General features: G+C 42.7%; 1 protein-coding gene across 1 annotated transcript in view; it reads left to right on the forward strand.

Moving 5' to 3' along the window:
* The window catches only part of orai2 (ORAI calcium release-activated calcium modulator 2), a 51,549-nt gene extending 30,688 nt beyond the window's left edge, over window positions 1-20,861 (forward strand). Inside the window, exon 2 of the mRNA XM_080210413.1 lies at window positions 16,867-20,861. Within this exon, the coding sequence (XP_080066539.1) occupies window positions 16,867-17,412 (546 nt within the window). The 3' untranslated portion in view covers window positions 17,413-20,861. The remainder of the gene's footprint in view (window positions 1-16,866) is intronic.
* Window positions 20,862-20,999: the final 138 nt, after the last annotated feature.

Consider the following 20,999-nt stretch of genomic DNA (forward strand, 5'->3'; position numbering starts at 1 on the left):
TGAGATTAAAGAATAGAACAGCTGCTTGAGCCAAGAGTCTTCCACCTGAAGACCAACAATCAATGTTGGATGGGAACTGGTGAGTATCTACTATTTGATATTGCAGTAAGAATACAGGTAAGGTCTATTGTTACAGAGTTGGCATCTAGAGTAGAAGATGGTCTTTGGTCTTATTAATATTCTTGAACTTGGAAGCAATCTAAGGGAGAATCATGGCAAGACAGCTTGGCCACATAGGATGCCCCTCATGTTAACTGGGAAAACAGGGACAGTTCCATTGTCCAGAATGAGCGTGCGTGCAGGAAGTGTCTCCAGCTGCAGCCACTGGAAATCAGAGCTGGAGAGGCAGCCGGAGTGGTCAGGCGAAGTGTGCACAGAGAATGGGTGACAGGTAGGCAGGACTCCCCTGGGACCATAACTCCCTCAAACAGATATGCTGCTCTGGATACTGTTGGGGGCAATAACTTCTCGGAGTGCAGTGGAAGTCGAGTCCGTGACACCTGGATGGCTCAACTGCACAGACAGGGAGGAAATGAAGAGTATGGCTACTGTGACTGGAGATTCAATTGTAAGCGGGAATAGATAGGAGTTTTGTGTGGCCACAAAAGTGATTCTGGGATGGTATGTTGCCTCCTTGGTGCTAGGGTCCAAGATGTCACAGAGCAGCTGCAGACTACTTTGGAATGGGGAGGTGAAGAGCCTCCAATGTGGTACACATTGGAACCATAGATATAGATTTTTTTAAAAAAAGATATGAGGTCCTGAAAGCTGAATACAGGGAGTTCAGTGATAAGTTATTAAACAAGACCTCTTTGGTAGTAATCTAAGATTACTTCCAGTCCCACACACTATTGACAGCAGAAATAGGAACATGGGTAGGATGAATGTGTAGCTAGAAAGTGGTGTGGGAGGATGGACCTCAGTTTCCTGAGGCATTGGGACAAGTTTTGGGGAAGGTGGGACCTGTAGAAACTGAATTGGTTGCACCCCAACAGGACCAATATCCTTGAAGGGAGTGTTTGTTAATGCTATTGGGGAAGCTTTAAGATAGAAACAAAAGGCAGAAAAAGTGAAAGCAAAAGAGGAAAACGTGGGAATAAAAGGCAACAAATAAACTGTGGCTCTGTTGTCCCTAGAGATGGGCTTAGTGTATGGAAAAATGGTGGACAAACATAACTGAGTTCTGTATCTTAATGTCTACAGTATAAAAGCAAGATAAATTAACTGATGGCAGAAATGGAGTTAGATGGCTATGATCTGATTGTCATTACTGAGGCATGGTTGCAAGGAGATCAAAGTTGGAAAATCAATATTCTGGATTATTTGACTTTTAGAAAGGACAGGCAGAAGGAAAAGGTGGTGAGGAAGCTCTGCTAAAAAGAGACAAAGTAAGTACAGAAGGACAATCTAGGCTTAGAGGATGTGGAATTGATTTGGGTGGAAATAACAAACACCAAAGGAGGGAAGAGAGTGGTTGGAGGATTGCATAAGCCCCAAAAAGAAATCTTGCTGGAGGAAAGAGTTTAAATCAAGAAATAACAAATGTATGTAAAAAGAGCACTGTTTGAACAGAGGGGAGTACGATAGGATGAGAGGGGAATTGGCGAATGTAGATTGGGGTCGCAGATTGGTCGGTAGGACTGCTGAGGAACAGTGGAGGATCTTTAGGGAGATCTTTCTTGGTGCTCAGCAGAAATTTATTCCAATGGTAAAGAAGGATCGTAGGAGAAGGAATAATCAGCCGTGGTTAACGAAGGAGTTAAAGGAGAGTATTAAATTAAAAGCTGATGTATTTAGAGTGGCTAAAAGTAGTGGGCGAGTAGAGGATTGGGAAAGGTTTAAAAATCAACAAAGAATGACGAAGAAGTTGATAAAGAAAGGATGAAGCTAAACTAGCGCTAAATATAAAAAAGGATAGTAAGAGTTTTTATAAATATATAAAGAGGAGGAGGCTGGCTAGGGTGAATGTTGGACCCTTAGAGGATGAGAGGGGGGATTTAGTGGTGGGGGATGAGGAAATGGCTGAGGCCTTAAATAAGTTTTTTGCTTCGGTCTTCACGGAGGAGGACGCGAGTAGTTTGCCGGGTATTAACGATAGAAGGATGGTAGGAGTTGAGGACCTAAATGAGATCACTGTCACTAGTGCTCAACAGACTAGTGGGACTGATGGTGGACAAGTCCCCAGGACTGGATGGAATGCATCCCAGGGTTCTGAAGGAAATGGCGGAGGTGATAGTGGATGCCTTAGTGATTATTTTCCAAACCTCGCTGGATTCCAGGGAAGTGCTGGAAGATTGGAAAACGGCTAATGTTACGCTGCTGTTTATAAAGGGCAGCAGGCAAAAGGCAGGGAATTATAGGCCGGTTAGTTTAACGTCTGTTGTAGGAAAAATGCTTGAATCTGTCATCAAAGAAGAAATAGCGAGGCATCTTGAGAAGAATTGTTTGATAGAGCAGACGCAGCACGGATTCGTTAAGGGGAAGTCATGTCTGACGAATTTATTGGAATTCTATGAGGATGTGTCCAGTGCGGTGGATGGAGGGGAACCGGTGGATGTGGTGTTTCTCGATTTTCAGAAGGCGTTTGATAAGGTGCCACACAAAAGGTTGCTTCAGCAGGTTAGGGGGCATGGAGTTAGGGGTAAGGTGTTAGCGTGGATAGAGGATTGGCTATCAAATAGGAGGCAGAGAGTAGGTGTCAATGGGTGCGATTCGGATTGGCAGTTGGTGACTAGTGGAGTGCCCCAGGGATCGGTGCTGGGGCCTCAGCTATTTACCATTTATATAGATGATCTGGAGGAGGGAGCTGAGTGTAAGGTGTCGAAATTTGCTGATGACACAAAGTTAAGTGGAAAAGTAAATTGTGCGGAGGGTGTAGAAAGTCTGCAGAGGGATCTAGATAGGCTGAGCGAGTGGGCGAGGACCTGGCAGATGGAATACAATGTTGGCAAGTGTGAGGTTATCCACTTTGGCAGGAATAATAGTAGGAGGGACTACTACTTAAAGGGCGAAAAGCTGCAGCATGCTAGGGTGCAGAGGGACCTGGGGGTCCTTGTGCATGAGTCGCAAAAACCCAGCCTGCAGGTGCAGCAGGTGGTCAGGAAGGCGAATGGGATGCTGGCCTTCATAGCGAGGGGGATTGAATATAAAAGTAGGGAGGTCTTGCTGCAACTGTACAGGGCACTGGTGAGGCTGCAGCTGGAGTACTGTGTGCAGTTTTGGTCGCCGCACTTGCGCAAGGATATTTTGGCCTTGGAGGGAGTGCAGAGGAGGTTCACTAGGCTGATACCGGAGTTGAGGGGGTTGAACTATGAAGAGAGGCTGAATAGACTGGGATTGTACTCGGAGTTTAGAAGGATGAGGGGGGATCTTACTGAGACGTATATGATGATGAAGGGGCTGGATAGGGTAGAGATGGAGAGGCTCTTCCCGCTCAGAAAGGACAGCAGGACTCAAGGGCACAGCCTCAAGATAAGGGGAGGGCAGTTTAGAATGGAGTTGAGGAGGAACTTCTTCACTCAAAGGGTGGTGAATCTCTGGAATTCTCTGCCCGTTGAAGTGGTGGAGGCTACCTCGCTAAATATATTTAAGACGCGGGTAGATAGGTTTTTGGTAGGCAAGGGGATTAAGGGTTATGGGGAGAGGGCGGGAATGTGGAACTGAGCCACTTCAGATCAGCCATGATCTTACTGAATGGCGGGGCAGGCTCGAGGGGCTAGATGGCCTACTCCTGCTCCTATTTCTTATGTTCTTATTAATCATGGGGGACTTTAATTTTCATATAGTTTGGACTTATCAAATTGGAAATAACAAGCAAGAGATTTAAGTCATAGAGTGCATTTGGGATAGTTTCCTGGAACAGTATGTTTTGGAGTCAGCTAAGGATCAGTCTACTTTGAATCTGGTAATGTTTAGTGAGGTAGGTTTAATAAATGATCTCAAGGTTAAGGATTCCTTCAGAAATAGTGATCATAATATGATAGAGTTTAGCATTCAGCTTGAGTGAGAGAAAATTGGGAACAAAGTATCAGTGTTAAACTTAAAGAAGGGGAATGACAAAGGTATGAGGATAGAAATGGACAAAATGAACTAGTCATTGAAACTATGGGTAAGACAATAGATAAGCAGTGACAGACATTTAGGGACATAATTCATGACTCCCAGCAAAAATGCATCCCAGTGAGGAAGAAAGAACCTCCCATGGATAACCAAGAAAGTTGAGGAGGGTATTAAGTTGAAAGCAGAAACATATAAGCTGGCAAAGGTTAGTATGAGGTCAGAAGAGTGGGATAGATTCAGAATGCAGCAAAGATGGACTAAAATGAAGAATCGGAAAGGAGAAAATAAACTGCGCTCAAGCTAGCGAGAAATATAAAAACAGACAAGAGCTTTTTGAAGTACATCAAGAGGAAGAGAGAAATGAAATAAAACATTGGCTTCTTAGATAATGAAACTAGGGAAGTAACTATGGGAAGGAAATACAGTAGGAAGTCTGACAACACCAGGTTTAAGTCCGACCGATTTATTTGATCAAATAAATCATTGGACTTAAGTCAGACTTCTTACTGTGTTTACTCCAGTCCAACACCGGCATCTCCACATCAGAACAAGGAAATGACAGAGGAGTTAAATAGATATTTTGCATTGGTCTCTAATAGAGGATACTACAGTGTCCAAGAAATAGTAACAAGTAAATACAGTCACCAGAGAATTTGTTTTAGGCAAGCTAATGTGACTAAAAGTTGACCTCTGGACCAGATGATTTGCACCACTGGGTCTTAAAGGATCTTAAATCCTTGGATTCCTAAACTGTGCCAAAGGATTGGAAAACTACCAATGAGGTACCCTTGTTCAAGCCTGTTACTCTAACTTCAGCTATTAGAAAAATATTTGTATTAGTTATTAAAGAGAGAATAGTAATGCATTTGGAAGTCATAATCTATTCAAGCAGAATCAGCATGGTTTCAAGAAGGGAAAACCACGTATGACAAATTTACTTGCGTTTTTTGAGGACAGAGTAGTTGATGGCGAGCCAGTCGATATTTTATATTTGGATTTTCAGAAGATATTTTATAATGTCAAAGGCTAATATTCAAGATTTGGGGAGCTCCTGGTGTTAGAGGTAATATTCTGGAGTTCTGGCTGACAGGAAACAGTGAGTAGCAATTTGGGAGTCTTTCTCAGATTAGAGGGCAGCAACCAGTGGAGAGCCACAGAGACTGCAACTTTTCACAATATAACTGATTTTGGAGGAAGGAACAGAGTGTACCATGGCCAGATTTGGGGATGACACACAGGTGGGAGGGGAAGGCAGATTGTAAGGAGGATATAAATAGTTTACAGAGAGAGATTGACAGGTTAAATGAGTGGGCTGAAAATTGGCAAATGAAATTCAAAGTGGGAAATGTGAGATGGTTCATTTTGGAAGAAAGAAAGAGTGAGAAAGTGCATTATAATTTAAATGGAGAGAGATTGCGCAGAAAGCTGTAGCACAAAGGAACTTGGGGATCCTTGTTCAGAATGCTAGCATACAAACATAAAACGAGAGTGTAGGACCAGAGGACATAGTCACAGAATATGGGGATGCTCATTTAAGACGAATTTGAAGAAGAATATCCCCTCTCAGAATGGCGTATCTTTGGAATTCTTTGGTCCACGAAGCTGTAGAGGCCAATTCCTTGGACATTTTCAGACTGAGTTCAATAGGTTTTTAATCAGTGGGGGAATTAAGGGTTACAGAATGAAGGCAGGGAAATAGACTTTGAGAGTGTTAGATCAGCTATGATCTTATTAATGTTGGAGCAGGCTCGGAGGGCTGAATGGCCTACTCCTGTTCCTATTTCATGTGATCTTGGTGTCCTTGCTTATGGGGTAGCCAGTAGGCCTAAGGAAGATGGTTCTCATTAGCCATTTCTGAAATTACGAGTCAACACTGAAATCTCTCAACCCAGCCATCTGCAAGGAAAAATCATCTTTGACATGAGGCGTTGTTGATAGTGATGATGAGTAGATATAATACCTGGATTTGGAAGAGGTTGGAGTGGAGCATAAATGCTGTTAGGCTGGTTGGGTCGAATGACTTGCTCATGCATTGTATGTTCTATATGACCAAGGTTTGAAGCTTCAACATTTTTAGTTTCCCAGCAACTTCGAGTAACTTGAAGTTCAAAGAAAATACACGTTTATAAAAGTAGGACTCAAATGTTAGCTCCGCCTTTCCCCCTCCCCAGTTTATTTGGTGTTTCTCTGTCAAAAATGCACCCCTTCTCTCAAAGGAGCCAAGTACAAGAGGCAAGATGGACTGAAACATTTTCTGTGCTGCTTGATGTGATCTCTATCATTGAATAGTACAGTAAATTCTCTTGTACTTGTGATAACAGTGGGATAAAGTCGAAGATGTTCTGCAGGATATCTGAGCAGGAAATCCTTCTGTCACTAAATTTCAAATTGGTTGAACAGAAATAGGGTTGGTGTAGAGAGGGGAGACTCTCTTGCAAAATAAAATTAATTCGATGATTGTATTCAAAGAACTCAGAAACGTAATTGTAATCTTGTGTTTGGACAAGTAATTCTGGGGCTGCACAAATTCATCAAGAACTGAACAAGCTGTTGAGACAGACAGGGTTAAGCAACGGGTTGAGACTGGGCAGCTTTTCTTGTTAATTGTTGCTCCACCTCGTTCTCCTTCCTGTAAAAATGGACATTTATAGGAAAATCTAGATTTATAGCTTGATTAGGTTTCGGAATGCTGGCTTGGCTCAGTGAATAGTGAAGATAAACTGTACATCTTAATAGTGATGAAGTACTTTCCTGGAATGTCTGTGAGTAATCTTAACAAAGTTACACCTTGTTCCCAATTCAAGCTAATCTACTTCCCGATTACTGCATCAGCCTTGGACATCTGTGACCATGGCATCCTTTTCAATATTGAGTTCAGCCTTGCACTCCCATGTCTAGTCATGTTGTGCTTTATATTTCCACTTCCAGTCTATTGGCAAGATTACCTCCATTCAGTTCTGGAGCATTACCCGTTTAGGCCCCCACCTCCTTCACAACTGTTTAAAATAAAACAGAATCAAAGCTTTCATCATCTCAAAAATTGACTTATCCAATTTTCTGCTTGCTTATATTTATTGCAAACTTCAATTCCTTCAAATTTCTGTAGCTGCACACTTATTACCACCAAACTTGCATTTCTTCTCCCTATTTTAATCCTTTCGCCTTTTATTCTTGTCCCACTTATAAGAAGATCATTATAGTGAGAAACAAATGATAACCTACATGTAAGTAATGACAGTGCACCATTCTTCTTTTGTGACCCTGTTGTCTCTAATTTGACAGCCACTTAGTGGCAGTTTCTTTGGTCCTTCTGAAACCTCGTTCTTCAGCCACGCTTTCAGTCATCTTCTGCTTGCTGCTTAGGGTTCTCTAATCGTTGTCATGTCATGGGTGTTACGCAAGAATAAAATGTAATTCCTCAATGTTATATTGTGCAGCGCATCGATATCACAGTTAGAGACATGAAAGAGCATTTGGCCCACTCACTGCAGTCAGGAGAGCTGTGTAAATTGAATGAGAAACATTTATGTTCTAATTATTGTTTTCAGCTAACTGCAGTCTGATGAGGAAATAGCAGTGGTCAATTACTAGCTAAGGCTTGGGTTAACTCATTGAGTCCCCTCTAATTACTGTTTAAGGGTTCCATTTGTCATTAACTGCAATCAGGAACTAGAGGATATCATGTACATAATGGCAAGAAATAATTGGGTTGCTGGAGGATCATGATATCATCATTATTCTACTGATTATCATGGATGTAGCTAGTTTATGCTAAATAGAATCATCACAGCCAATCTTTTGGCAGAATCTCTTGCTAGAATGGATGCTGGCAGCTGCTCAAGTAAAATTTACAGTAACATAATAGTATGTTGGATTCTGGCTTCTTTTTGAGCAGACTTATTGGATCTAGCTTGGATAGAGCTTCTCTTTATAAACTGGTGAAGTTTAGGGGTAGGGATCACTCCCAGCTTTTGGTCCCCTTCTTATGATCAACAGTAGACCGAATGATTCATCCAGCATTATGGGAAACTGACTGAATTGTTTAAAGATAATCCTATCTAGGTGCACTGTAAATAGAAATCACTTGCTTTATTGGTGAAAGAGCCATATGGGACATGATGGCACAATTTATGCAGCAAGTTATGATTTGGAATACACTGCCTGAAGTGGGTGAAGGAACCAGATATAATAATAATTTTCAATAGAGAATTGGATATATGCTCCATGGTTGGATGCATTGGCCGTGCTAAATTCTCCCTCAGTGTCCCTGAGCAGGCGCCAGAATGTGGCGACTAGGGGATTTTCACAGTAATTTTACTGCAGTGTTAATGTAAGCCTACTTGTGACACGAATGAATAAACTTACTTAACTTGCATGGTGGGGGGAAAGGTAGAGTGAATGAGACAGAATAGGGAGTGGGACTAATTGTTCAACTCTTTCACAGAACTGACACCGGTTTCATGAGTTCCCTGTGCTGTATAATTCTCTGATTCTGGCTAATGTTTGTGGGGAAGCACAGAACTGTTTGGCAGGATTCCCCAGCACCCATCCCCGTGGCGTGTTTCGCGGAGGCGGCCCACCATTGCTTGGCAGCAAGGTTTTCCGGTCCTGCCACCGTTAACAGGGCTTTCTGTTGATTGTACCCTCTCCCATCAGGGAGCCAAGCTCACCATTCAGCAGGACTGGACAGTCTTGCCAGCAGCAATGGGCAGAAAATCCCATCCTTTTTTGTTGGGGTAGCACAAGGTAAATTAGTGATTTGCCATAGCCTAGTGCATGTTCCTAGTAAAGGCTGACTATCAAACCTCTGTCAAGAAATAGACCCTGAGGTACTGCTGCCTGAGAGAGAGGTCCATTGTCAGGGAACTGTGCGTTAAATCTTTGGTAATGTTTCATTAGCATGGAATAGGCTATTATCATCTCCATTAATCTGCATGATCTTTTGAGTACAAGGGAAAGAAAATCTAACATCGGCTTCTGAACAACAACTTGTATCTATCTGGTACCTTCATGGTAATCAAATGTCCCAATGTAGATACGTTTACAGATGGCAATGAACAGACCTTGCTCTCAGATCTGTGGTTTTTAATGGGTTTGCCATCCAGTGTCGATTAGCTGTAATATAACAAAATGCAGAATTCTACGAATACTGGAATTCTGAAATGAAAGCTGGAAGGGCTGGAAACATGAAAGGTCATGATGTGCCTCAAGATTAACCGTGTCTTTTCAATCTACGCATGTTGCCTGAGCTGCTGCGTGTTCACAGCATTTCCTGTTTTTACGTTAACTGAAACTGAAAAGATTTTCAGGTTCTTGCTTGGAATAAGATCAACTGATCTAGCATGTGTTTGGTACTTGAAAACATCAAGTTTTTGATCTGAAAGGCAAAGTTTCACTAACGTGTTACACGTTGACAGAGGCTTGGAATCTCACTGACAGACGCTGCCTCCTCCGAAAAGAAAATCTCATTTTAAATCTCCGGCTGCTCCTTTGGTGTAGCCTTTCTTGTGACTGTGCTACTGACATTACCATGCTGTCGTGTCCTTTCGAGCTACCATCCCACCTTGTAAGCTGCTAATCTGCCATCCTGCATTCTCATCAAACCCAAGATTCAACCTGCTCCATTTCCTACTCAAATTCATTTTTTCAGAGCCTCAAATCTGTGGCACTTGATCTCTTTTTCTCATAGTCTATCTTTAAAGCTCCATTTTGGTAGCAGCTCCTTGCTGCCCTGGATTTGTGATGATTAGTTTAACTGTGCTGATGCCTTGTTTGCTCGTCCCTTCGTTAGTGTTTTTGCACACTAAAACCTGTTTGTTTCAGCATTTGTTATAAGAAACAGGGTAAACGATTCCCTGGGTGTGGCAGTGTTGTGTGTGTGGGTGGGGGGGGTGGTGGTGGTGAGGACAAAACATGTTTGAATGTCTCTTTCCTGAATCTCAGATATGAAAGGGCTCTGTTGGTCAGTAGTTTGTCAATGGGTCATTTCCATTTTCAGTACTTATGTACTGATGACAAATCTACAAAGTTCCCTTTGTTTACTCTTTAGAGGCTGAATGGAATAAGCAACATGACAAAACCTGACAATTCCAAGAATACAGTAAAATTCAATGTGTAAGTTATTTTAGTACAAGTCATAAAAGTTGAGCAAGAAACTGAAGGATATTTAGCAATGTTGCTGCTATTACTTATTTCAACAGGTTAAGAATTCAAAGTCCACTGCGTTGAGCTGGAAAGAGGGAAGCCCATCGGAGATCAGTGCAGCCCCATGGCTTTCTAGGAACTTTTGACAACATGTGGAATAATTTTCAGAATGGTGGGGGATGACGAGATGAGATCCAGAGAAATGGTGATGGTGTGTGGGTTAGGTTGATTGGCCATGGTAAACTGCCCCTTAGTGTCAGGGGGAATAGCAAGATAATTATGTGGGATTGTGGAGGTATGGCCTGGGTAGAATTGTGGTCGATGTAGACCTGCTGGGCCAACTGGCCTCCTGCACTGTAGGGATTCTATCATTCTTATTTGATCATTAGTGCTATGATATTTTTCACCTCTGGTAGTCACTTCATCTGAGTACAATAAGGATTTTTACACCTTCTGGTTAGCATTGCTGCCTCACAGCGTCAGAGGGTTCGATTCCTGGTTTGGGTCACTGTCAGTTCTTCCCATGTCAGGGTGCTCCAGTTTCCTCCCACAATCTGAAAGATGTGCGGGTTAGATGGATTGGCTATGTTAAATTCTTCCTCAGTGTAGCCGAATAGGCTCCAGAGTGTGTCAACTAGGTGATTTTCACAGTAATTTCATTGCAATGTTAATGTAAGCCTACTTGTGACACTAATAAATAAATAAACCTCTCTCTACATTTACTCGGGCACAGTTCCACACACTCCAGTTGAACTCAACTCAAAGTGGTTAGGCAACAAACATTGGCAGATTATTGACCCACAAAACAAAAGAGAAAACGCTGGAAAACCTCAGCAGGTCTGGCAGTATCTGTAAGGAGAGAAAAGAGCTGACATTTCGAGTCCAGATGACCCTTTGTCAAAGCACCTGGACTTGAAATGTCAGCTCTTTTCCCTCCTTACAGATGCTGCCAGACCTGCTGAGATTTTCTAGCGTTTTTTTTCTTTTGGTTTCAGGTTCCAGCATCCACAGTAACTTGCTTTTATATTGACCCACAAAGCCTGGTCCTGTTCTCAAGCTTCCCCTTGCATGCACAATAGCCAACAGGATAAGGGGCAACCTGGAATCTGGGCTGCTTTTTTGTTCCCACTCAAGTTGTAACCCTTTCTCTTTTTGCCTCACTCAGATCACAGCAAACCATGACAGTAATCCACCCTGCACAAAAGCAAAAATACTACCAATGCTGGAAATCTGAAATAAAAAGAGAAAATGCTGTAAATACTCTGGGGAGGACAAATCAGTGAACATTTCAGAATGATGTCACTTGGTCACAGAATAAAGAGTTTTATTAAAGATAATCTGGTAGAAGCAGGAAGCCTCTGAGATCCTTTGTAATGAGCTATACTGTCAAATTGGCTTTAATGTTTATAAATTTATAACTGGTGAAACTGGTAAAACACATTATTTAAATGGATTAACTCGAAATGTACCCACATTGTGTTGCTCAATTTATAAACTCCCAGCACCGATGCCGAAATAATAGTCCAGCACTGGCAAGCAAAGCCAATTTAAATGGGGAGGGAGAAATTGGGTGGAATTATAGTATTAGTTATAACCTATTGTATTTTGCTGTCTTCTAAATACAGGAACTACACTGTTAATCTGCGTTCCAGTGCTTCCCTGGGCATCCTCCCATCTCCCACCTGACATAAATGCAAGTTCATCCAAAACTCTGTCTCCTATGTCGTAACTTGCACCAAGTCCCAGTCACCCATCATCCTTGTGATTACTGACTTATGTTGGTTCCCAGTGTGGCAACACTATTTTAAACTTTTGATGCTTCCTTTAAAATTATTCATGGCCTCGCTAGCCCCTGCCCCGTCTCCCGTCTCCCCCCACCCCTGCCCACCACCAATCTAACTTCAATTTCTTTCCATCCAATACAGAAACAGCCCCTTTAGCCCAATCGATCCATGCCGACCATGGTGCACTCCCTGCTATTGATTCCTACTTCAAACCCTAATGTCCTACTTCAGTAGGCAATACACCATCACTTAAATCTTTCTGGCAGTTCGTTCTGAGCATCTTCGATTTTTAATTGCACCAGAATTGGCAGTGCTGCCTCGCCACCTCTCCCCCCCACCCCTCAACCCCCAGCTCTGGAATTCCCTTCCCTAATCGCTGCCTTTTTGCTTCTTAAGGTGTAGCTCTCTGACCAAGCCTTTTAGTCATCTTCCCTAGTATTTCCTTTGTGGTTCTTTTGTGGCCAAGCTTTGTTAGTTTTTTGTTTGAATGTTTCACTATGCTGAAAACATTATATACGTGCAAGTTTGTTGTTCGAAAGCCCGCACATGAATCTTGAAGAAAGTGTAATAAAGTTAAAGGAAGAGCTTATATTTGTAAAGCATCGTTCACAAACCTGGGATTCCTAAAGCATGACACAGCCTGTGAGGTACTTTTAAAAAATAGTCATTGTTGCAATCTCGGAAACACAGCAGCCAATGTTTGCAAAGAGCAAATGGAAATATGAATAGTTAAGCAGTAATGTTGATGTTGACTGAGGGAAGACTATTGGCTAAGACAGCAGAAAAATTCCTCTTTTTTTGGAATAGCGCCTTAATTCAGCTCGAGAAGACAGCCAGGATCTTATCTGAAAGACCCAAATAACATTCTTTCATGGCTGCACTGAATTCTGAGCCAGGATGAAGTGTTGAAGCCTCTGGAGTAGAGCTTGAAATGATGACGATCCTGTTTGGAGTGAGAAGATTACCGCGGCCAAGGCCTTGGTATGTGGTAGCAGGAGTATCAGACACCTAAACTACTTTCTTACTTGTGTCACTTCCCAATTTACTGAGGGGTGACTCTGTTTGGTTTAAACTATTGGATAAAAATGAAGATAGCCCTAAGCTACTAAATACTTGATGATGTTATTTAACCAGACATTGTACACTCTTGTAAGTGAATTAGTTTCAATGACAGTGGATGCCATTTTGAAACAGCAGATTCTAATGTGTAGTTCTGTGGTTTCATTGCCCTCAGACTGTGACCAGACTTCCTGGAAGTGACTGTCTGTCATCAGGTATTGGGACAGTAAGTTGTGATATTTGTCTCTTACATTTCAACAGCGACAGTGCAAACAGTTAAATATACTCTTCTTTAAAGAAAGATTTAAGTGATGGTATATTACCTACTGAAATAGGACATTAAGGTTCAAAGTAGGGATTAGTAAGACCAAGCAGGAAGGGCACCATGGTCAACATTGACTGGTCGGGCCGAAGGGCCTGCTTTTGTGCTGTATTGTTCAATGACTCTAAGTCTTTTCCACCCTACCCTTCCCCCCACCCGCATTTCCTATGCTATCATCTATGTAGCCCCTTGAAAAAATATGTTGGAGTATTTATTTCATCTTGTGGTGGATTCCTTCCTTTCCAGAAGGAATTATTTGCTGTGTCTGGGGGAGAAACCTCTAATGGTAGGACACAACAAATGAAAGGAATGTTTCAGAAACCCATGTTAGAATTTGCTGTTTCAAAATGGCACCAATTGTCAGTTAAACAAATTCACTTGGAAGAGTGCAGGAGTGCCCAACGTCTGGTTAAACGTACCTAGATTTGGTTTCAGGCGGTGCTTTGCTTACTCGAGGATTGCACACCATGTGTGAGCTTTAGTCCAGGTGAAGAGCATCTTGCCTGCTGTCTGGGGAGCTGGCAAGAGCTCCGTGTTGCTTCTTTTGAGATATTCGTAGAATCCCTGCAGTGCAGAAGAAGTAAGAAGTGAGATGATGGCATCCGTGTTGATGATCCAGCACATCTTGCAGAGGTTGCTGTCGCAGGGTTGTGTGATAGTAGGACTTCAAACAGACCATTATCCGTAGCAAACTACGTAGTCTTCAGGAGAACAGTGACCACCAGTATCTGCACATCATGCAGAAGGAGGCCATTTGGCCTGTTGAGTCTGCACCAACAACAATCCCACCCAGGCTCTATCCTCATAACACCACCTATTTCCCCTTGCTAGTCCCACTGACACTAAGGGGCAATTTAGCATGACCTATCAACCTAATAAGCACATCTTTGGAGTGTGAGAGGAAATCGGAACATCTGGAGGAAACCCATGTGGACACAGGGCAAACGTGCAAACTCCACACAGACAGTCACCTGAGGCCAAAATTGAACCCAGGTCCCTGTGATACAGCAGCGCTAACCACTGTGCCACCGTGTCAGTCAGCCCCTTCAGTGTTTGGCAGTGGATATTTTACAGGACCAAGGACTCCAGGAGGTGCAGAGATCCTGCACCCTCCCATCCTCCACAACCCCCTAGAACTGCAAATCGGTCAGAGGCTCACAGCTCTCCAATGTAAGCGCAGCCGGAAGCAGTTGTAGTAGCTGCCAGCTGTGTGCCTGAGCAGAGATCAGGATCAGCAAGTGAATGAGGGTGAAATTGTGGGAAGAGGAGTTGCTGGCTGTGGTGGGAGCAAAGCGGGTGGGAAGAAAGGGCAGTGGTCTGGGGACTGGCTCTCAGGCCCCTGCTTTCCCGATATCGCATTCCTCAATCCGTCATTGAGTGTCTTTCTACACCAGGCTTGCATCAGTGGAAAGGTGGAGCGTCACTTCCCATCTGATCTCCAATCCGATAACACCTGTTCTGCTCATTTCTCAAACCAAGTTTGCACCCATGCTATATGGTACGGACAAGGATTGGTTAGTTGGGCTGCAGGGGTGGAAAAGGCTCCAGAACTCTCCATTCACCTGACAAAGGGGCAAACCCTGAAAGCTTGTGAGTTTAAATAAATTGGTTGGACTTTAACCTGGTGTTGTGAGACTTCTTATGGGGTGGAAATGGAGCAGGTGTGTTTGCTGAACAGTTGGAGACTGTTTCTAAGGATAAGGATAATTGGTATTAGAGTTATACCTTGGCCACTGTACGAAGTTCCTGATAAAGATGGGATTCTTTTGTCAAAATGGAGTGTGTGTATTATAGCTGTGGTCAAGCTGGCTTTCCGTGTACTGCATCTCTTACTACTTAGACCATATTGAATGTGTTTCCTTCGTCTAATGCAATTCATTTCAGGTTTCTGGCGGAGAGGGATGGGAGGGGTGGTGAGTTTATTGGCGTGATGGTAATGCCACTCGACTATGCCTGCGGATATGAATTCAGATCTCACCAAGCCTGCTGGTGGAATTTAAATTCAATTAATAAGTCTGGAATATAAAGCTAGTCTCAGTAATGGTGACCATGACAGCTATCATTGATTATCATGAAAACCCATGTGGCCTTTAAGGAAGGAAATCTGTCATCCTTACCTGGTCTGGCCTCTGTGTGATTCAGACCACAGCAATGTGGTTGACTCTTAACTCTGAAATGTTCACTCAGTTCAGGGGCAATTAGAGATGCGGCACTGCCAGCGAAACCCACATTCCATGGAAAGAGTAAAGAAATAGAGGAGAGAAGTGGAGTCACAGGGCAGAATAACTATTTATAATCATTCAGTCATTAAAACCTAACATCACCTGACCACACAATGTTTTAGCTTCATCCATTGCACCACTATCCCAGTACTAAAATGGTAAAATTCCTCACCATTTGTTCTCTTTGACAGTGTAAAAAAAATGTTTTGGCCTCATCCATTGGCCAAGCTTTACCAGAGAAACAATTGTGAATGGTTCCGTCATGCATTTGTTATTTTCTAAATGATTTTATGCATTTTATTTAAGGGAAAAAAATGTGAACTTACTGTTGGAAAATGCCAAGACTAAGGATTCCAGTCATTCATTCGTATCAATTGCTCATGTTTGGACCCACACCCCTAACATGTTAAACTATTAAATCTGTTTTATTAAAGATTTTATTTTTGGCTCCAGAATTTTGCTGACAAAGTGAGCTCAAGTGAAACAGACCCTCTGATATTACCCAAGTGAAATGTTGGAGCCTTAGAATGACCTAAGATATTTCAGATTGGTGTAATCAAATCTTTATGCCAGTTTGAATATCTCTCTTACTCTAACAGTTTTATGGAGGGTTTTAACATCATCCTTTCTCTTGCCTTTCTGCAGAGCTATTGTGAGTTGAGGAATAACACTGTAAACAGTCTCAGCAGTCGCTATTGATTCACATGGTGCCATACCAGATGTCTAATCCTGTTTACTGTGCAATGCTCTGTGATCCTGCTGCTCCAGACTTCTGCTATAGGGCTGCATTAATCATTTTCTGTTTTCTGTTCTCTCGTGTTTCATTTGTGTTGATTTTTTTTGCCTTGTAAATAAACTGCATCCATTGCTCATTATTACTCTGTGGTTCATGTTGTTCTTATCCAAATTCATACACAATTGTGAATTTCCGTTTGAGTGAAATGGAAAATTGTTTAATGTCATGAAACAGGTTTTTTCTTGTGTATTTTTATGTTCATCGAGGTGAATCGTTGGAGCATGGAATGCACATCCCCCCGCACCCCCCCCCCACCATATGAAGCATGTGTAGCGTCTCTTTGACAGATGTAATATATACTTAAATGCAGAGAATGTCTCCTCCTGCACTGCTCCAGCCAGCCCAATGCAGAAAAACAATTTGTGTCTCACCTATGTGACACAGCCTGTATTAATCTTGCTGTGTTTCCTATGTGAAATTGTCAATCTAGTGCCAGTACGTATCAGATAATCGTCAATAAAGTTTTTCTTCTTCTTACAGGTTGCCATGGTTGAAGTTCAGCTGGAGATGGAGTACAATTACCCCAAGTTCCTGCTCATCGCCTTCAGTGCCTGCACAACCGTGCTGGTAGCTGTCCACCTCTTTGCCCTCCTGATCAGCACTTGCATCCTGCCTAACGTGGAAGCAGTCAGCAACATCCATAATCTTAACTCAGTCAATGAATCGCCCCACGAGCGCATGCACTACTACATTGAGCTAGCTTGGGGTTTCTCGACAGCATTGGGTATCCTACTCTTCCTCACAGAGGTGGTCCTGCTTTGCTGGATCAAGTTTCTACCGGTAGACCAAACTGGGAAGGATGGCAAAAAGCCTGATCCGGCCCAGGCGGGGCACACTGGGTGGAACGCAGCTTTGGCATCCACTATTATCATGGTACCGGTGGGCCTTATCTTTGTCATTTTCACCATACACTTTTACCGTTCACTGGTAGGGCACAAAACCGAACGTCATAACCAGGAAATTGAAGAGCTGCATAAGCTGAAAGTGCAGCTGGACGGTCACGACCGGGTTTTACAAATGGTTTGAAAAAGTAACCAATCACCAAAAGGATTTACTCGCCCCAGCGTGGGGCTCTGGGCTTTTGCTGCCCGTATGATCTCCGTTGCAAGTGCCATATGGGCCCTCCTGTTTATTCAGGAATCCAGGTTTACAGCTGCAGCTTTACATGGTCTTTGTGGTTACAGTGCTTACTGCATTGTTTCAAGAAACAAAAAAAAAATCAAGGCTGATGCAACTCTTTCCCTTTGTCTCAGAGCTGAGATGTAAACTGGAATTCTAAACTTATCCAAAAGTGCTTCAGGTTGTACGGATGCCACCCCGACTGCAGAGGAACTGTGATTTGAAGGAAAAGGATGCTGACTTTTTTTTTTAAAAAAATGCTTAATTCCTTACAGAGCTGAAAACTCTACAGAAACTGTTCCAGATTACCAGATGTAGACCAATTCCAATTCCTCTCAAACCTTCCAGTTTGATTTTACCGCACAGGTTTAAATCTGTGTCAGGAATCTGGCGTACTGAGAGCGCAATGGATTAGGCAGTAATGAAAAGTTGGAAACTGACCAGAAGTTCTAAGGATATGTGGTGTTGTAGAATGGTGTTTCTGAAATGTCACAGATTCTAACAATGCATTCTTCCTCCCTGTATCCTGCAGAGAAATTCTTAAAAGCAGTTTTTGCTGGGTTCTTGCAGGACTGGATTTCCATTGGTCCTCCCAGCTGGTCAGAAGGGGAATGTTATAATCCAGTGGGGCTACCCACTTGACTCCTGCTTTACAGCATTACTGCTCTGGGCCAATACTGTCAGGAGCTCAGTGGATTGGGCGTTCAGCCTGTGTTCCTGTATTCCATAGCAACGCATACTGATGCGCCAATGCATTGTGCCGCTGTGCCTCCATATTATTAACAATGTGCTATTATAACCCCAATCTGGATAATCTTATTTAACCTAATACCCTAGATCCTGATGTGTTGATGTACAGGGTAGTGAACTGTTCTGATCTCAGCAGGCAGTGACACCAGTGATGTCGATTGAAATGGAGACCGCTTATCTGTTCAACTCTTGACACAAAGAGGGCAGACTGCCCATGCAGAAGAAGAGAGAAATATTTTCTGATGTAACTTTAAAACATTGGATGTGTCTTTGTGCCATCTAAACGCTGTTTACTTGATTCATATTGGACTCACTCCTTCCCAGCTCCGTTTTAACCATGGTCTGTCCTGCACGGGAGAGCCTGGCCCTTCACTGTCCTCAGTTAAGGTTTCAGGATTTGGATTATTGAATCTTAATAATAGAGCAGCCAGTTATCACACTAAATTGCTAAATTTTAGGACCTACTCAAAATATAAGCCACAAGAAATGATGCAACATTTTCTTGTTTTGGATTTGGAGTGAATCAGGAATGATTTAAAGTTGAGCCCACTTCAGTTACGATTATAGTGTTGCGACCAGGTGAGGCGGGACATAAGGACTCCCTCTTTTTTTCCACCCGTTCCTCAGTTGATCGTAACAGAAATTTTAAAACAAATTATCAGAAAGACTGTGCCAATTCAGCGTGTGTACTTAACTATTTACGTGCTGATTGCAAATAACTCAGATTAACGAGCCTTCTTGAGTTTAAACCCACCCAAATAAAGATATTCAAATATTGAAAAGGTCAACAAACATCCCGATTGTTGAAACGTGCACACAGTAATAGAATCGTCGAATCCTACAGTGCAGAAGGAGGCTATTCAGTCCATTAAGCCTACACCGATAACAATCCCACCCAGGCCCTATCCCCGTAACCCCACATTTACCTTGCAAATCCCCCTGACGGTAAGGGTCAATTTGGCATGGCCAATCAACCTAACCCACACATCTTTGGACTGTGGGAGGAAACTGGAGTATCCGGAGGAAACCCACGCAGACAGTGACCCAAGGCTGGAATTGAATCAGCGTCCCTGGGGCTGTGAGGCATCCGTGCTAACCACTGTGCCACCATGCTGCCCATGGAAGCACACAAAAATACAAGTTACAAAATTAGCTTATGGCAAAATCAAGATTCAACAATGGAAAGTAAGCAAATAAGGAATTCATTGTAAATCCTTTACAATGTTGTTTGGGGCTGAGGCAGTTCTTCAGTTGCATTTGGTTTTCTCCTGGAAACATTGTTTTGGATTTTGAAGTGGTCCTTATCATAGAATTCCAACAGTGCAGAATGAGGCCATTCAGCCTATTGACTCTGTATTGACTGACAGAATATCTTACATAAATCCCCTCAATCCCTGTAACTGTAACCCCAGGCTTTTACCCTGCTAATCCCCCTAACCTACACATCTTGGCACACTAAGGGGCAATTTAGCACGACCAATGCACCTATCCTACTGTTAGAAATTCTCTTTTTGCTTTCCACAGTATGATGTAAGCAGTCAGGGCTCAAGTTAATTAAGAGATGGAGAAGAACCAGAGAGCCTTTGGCCGATGATGTCACGTGCTTTCGTATGTTACCTCTTCTAGACTGCTTGAAAGCAAGGAGGATTTTGTAAAAAGATCACTCCAAAATGGTGATCCCAGTCACATGGCCCCTTGCTCTAACGATTGAGTATTCCACAGTAGGCGATTGACTAGCTCATGTCTGCACAGATGTTGACTAATGTTTTATGGATTGGGCGATTAATTTTTAATGTCCAAGTCATCACTTCTGAGTGACCCATTCTTTCATGTAATGACCTTGGAAGAACATATCAACACCTCCAACATGGGCATTGTCTCTGTTGTCTATGTCTTTAACCTGATGGAAATGGAATGTAACCATTATATTGCTGCAAATGGTCACAGCCATTGTAAGTTGTGAGGAGAACTGTATGGACATGTCCTAATGGTAATCAACTTTGGAAACTTTCAGAAACATGACCAACTTGCAGTTGCAGACATGCCAGGTGATTTCTGGCAGCCATTTTACGTCCGTGTCTTTGTTTTAACAATTGAAACTACCCTTTTTAATAAGTTACAATGGTAAATCTAGCAGATGAAATTGAAACTTAAAAATTTGACATCAATCACATCTCAGTGAGAATGGAAAACAAGTTCCCATTTGAACCCTATCTGTTGAATCCACCTTTCCACAAAGGGTAGGAGGAGATAGCTATGAGGATTGCTGGCTTAATAGAACATAGAAAAACTACAGCACAAACAGGTCCTTCAGCCCACAAGTTGCGCTGAACATCTCTACCTACTAGGCTTACCTATAACCCTTGATCTTACTAAGTCCCATGTACTCATCCAGAAGTCTCTTAAGACACCCTATCAAATCCGCAATGGTTGATTTGGTTTCATTGTTTGGGTCTGACATGGGACTTGGGCCAAATGGCCTCCTTCTGTGCCAAAATGACCCCATGACTGGTTTGTGTATACTTTTCCATTGAATAAATCAGCACCTAGCCTTATCAACTTGTTTAATATCTGATGAACAATCCTTTCTGGAAGGATATTGTGGGGTGGGGGCGGGGGGGGGGGGGGTGCGGGGGGGGTGCGGGGTGGGGGTGAGAAAGTTAATCTAAATTTCTTGGAGACATTAATAGGTGGAGAGAAAATTGGTCTCCAGGCTCCTCAAATAAGAGCTAGTGGGGATTGGA

This window comes from Carcharhinus amblyrhynchos, chromosome 23 (assembly GCF_965287045.1).
Source record: "Carcharhinus amblyrhynchos chromosome 23, sCarAmb.v2.hapA, whole genome shotgun sequence".
NCBI lineage: Eukaryota > Metazoa > Chordata > Chondrichthyes > Carcharhiniformes > Carcharhinidae > Carcharhinus > Carcharhinus amblyrhynchos.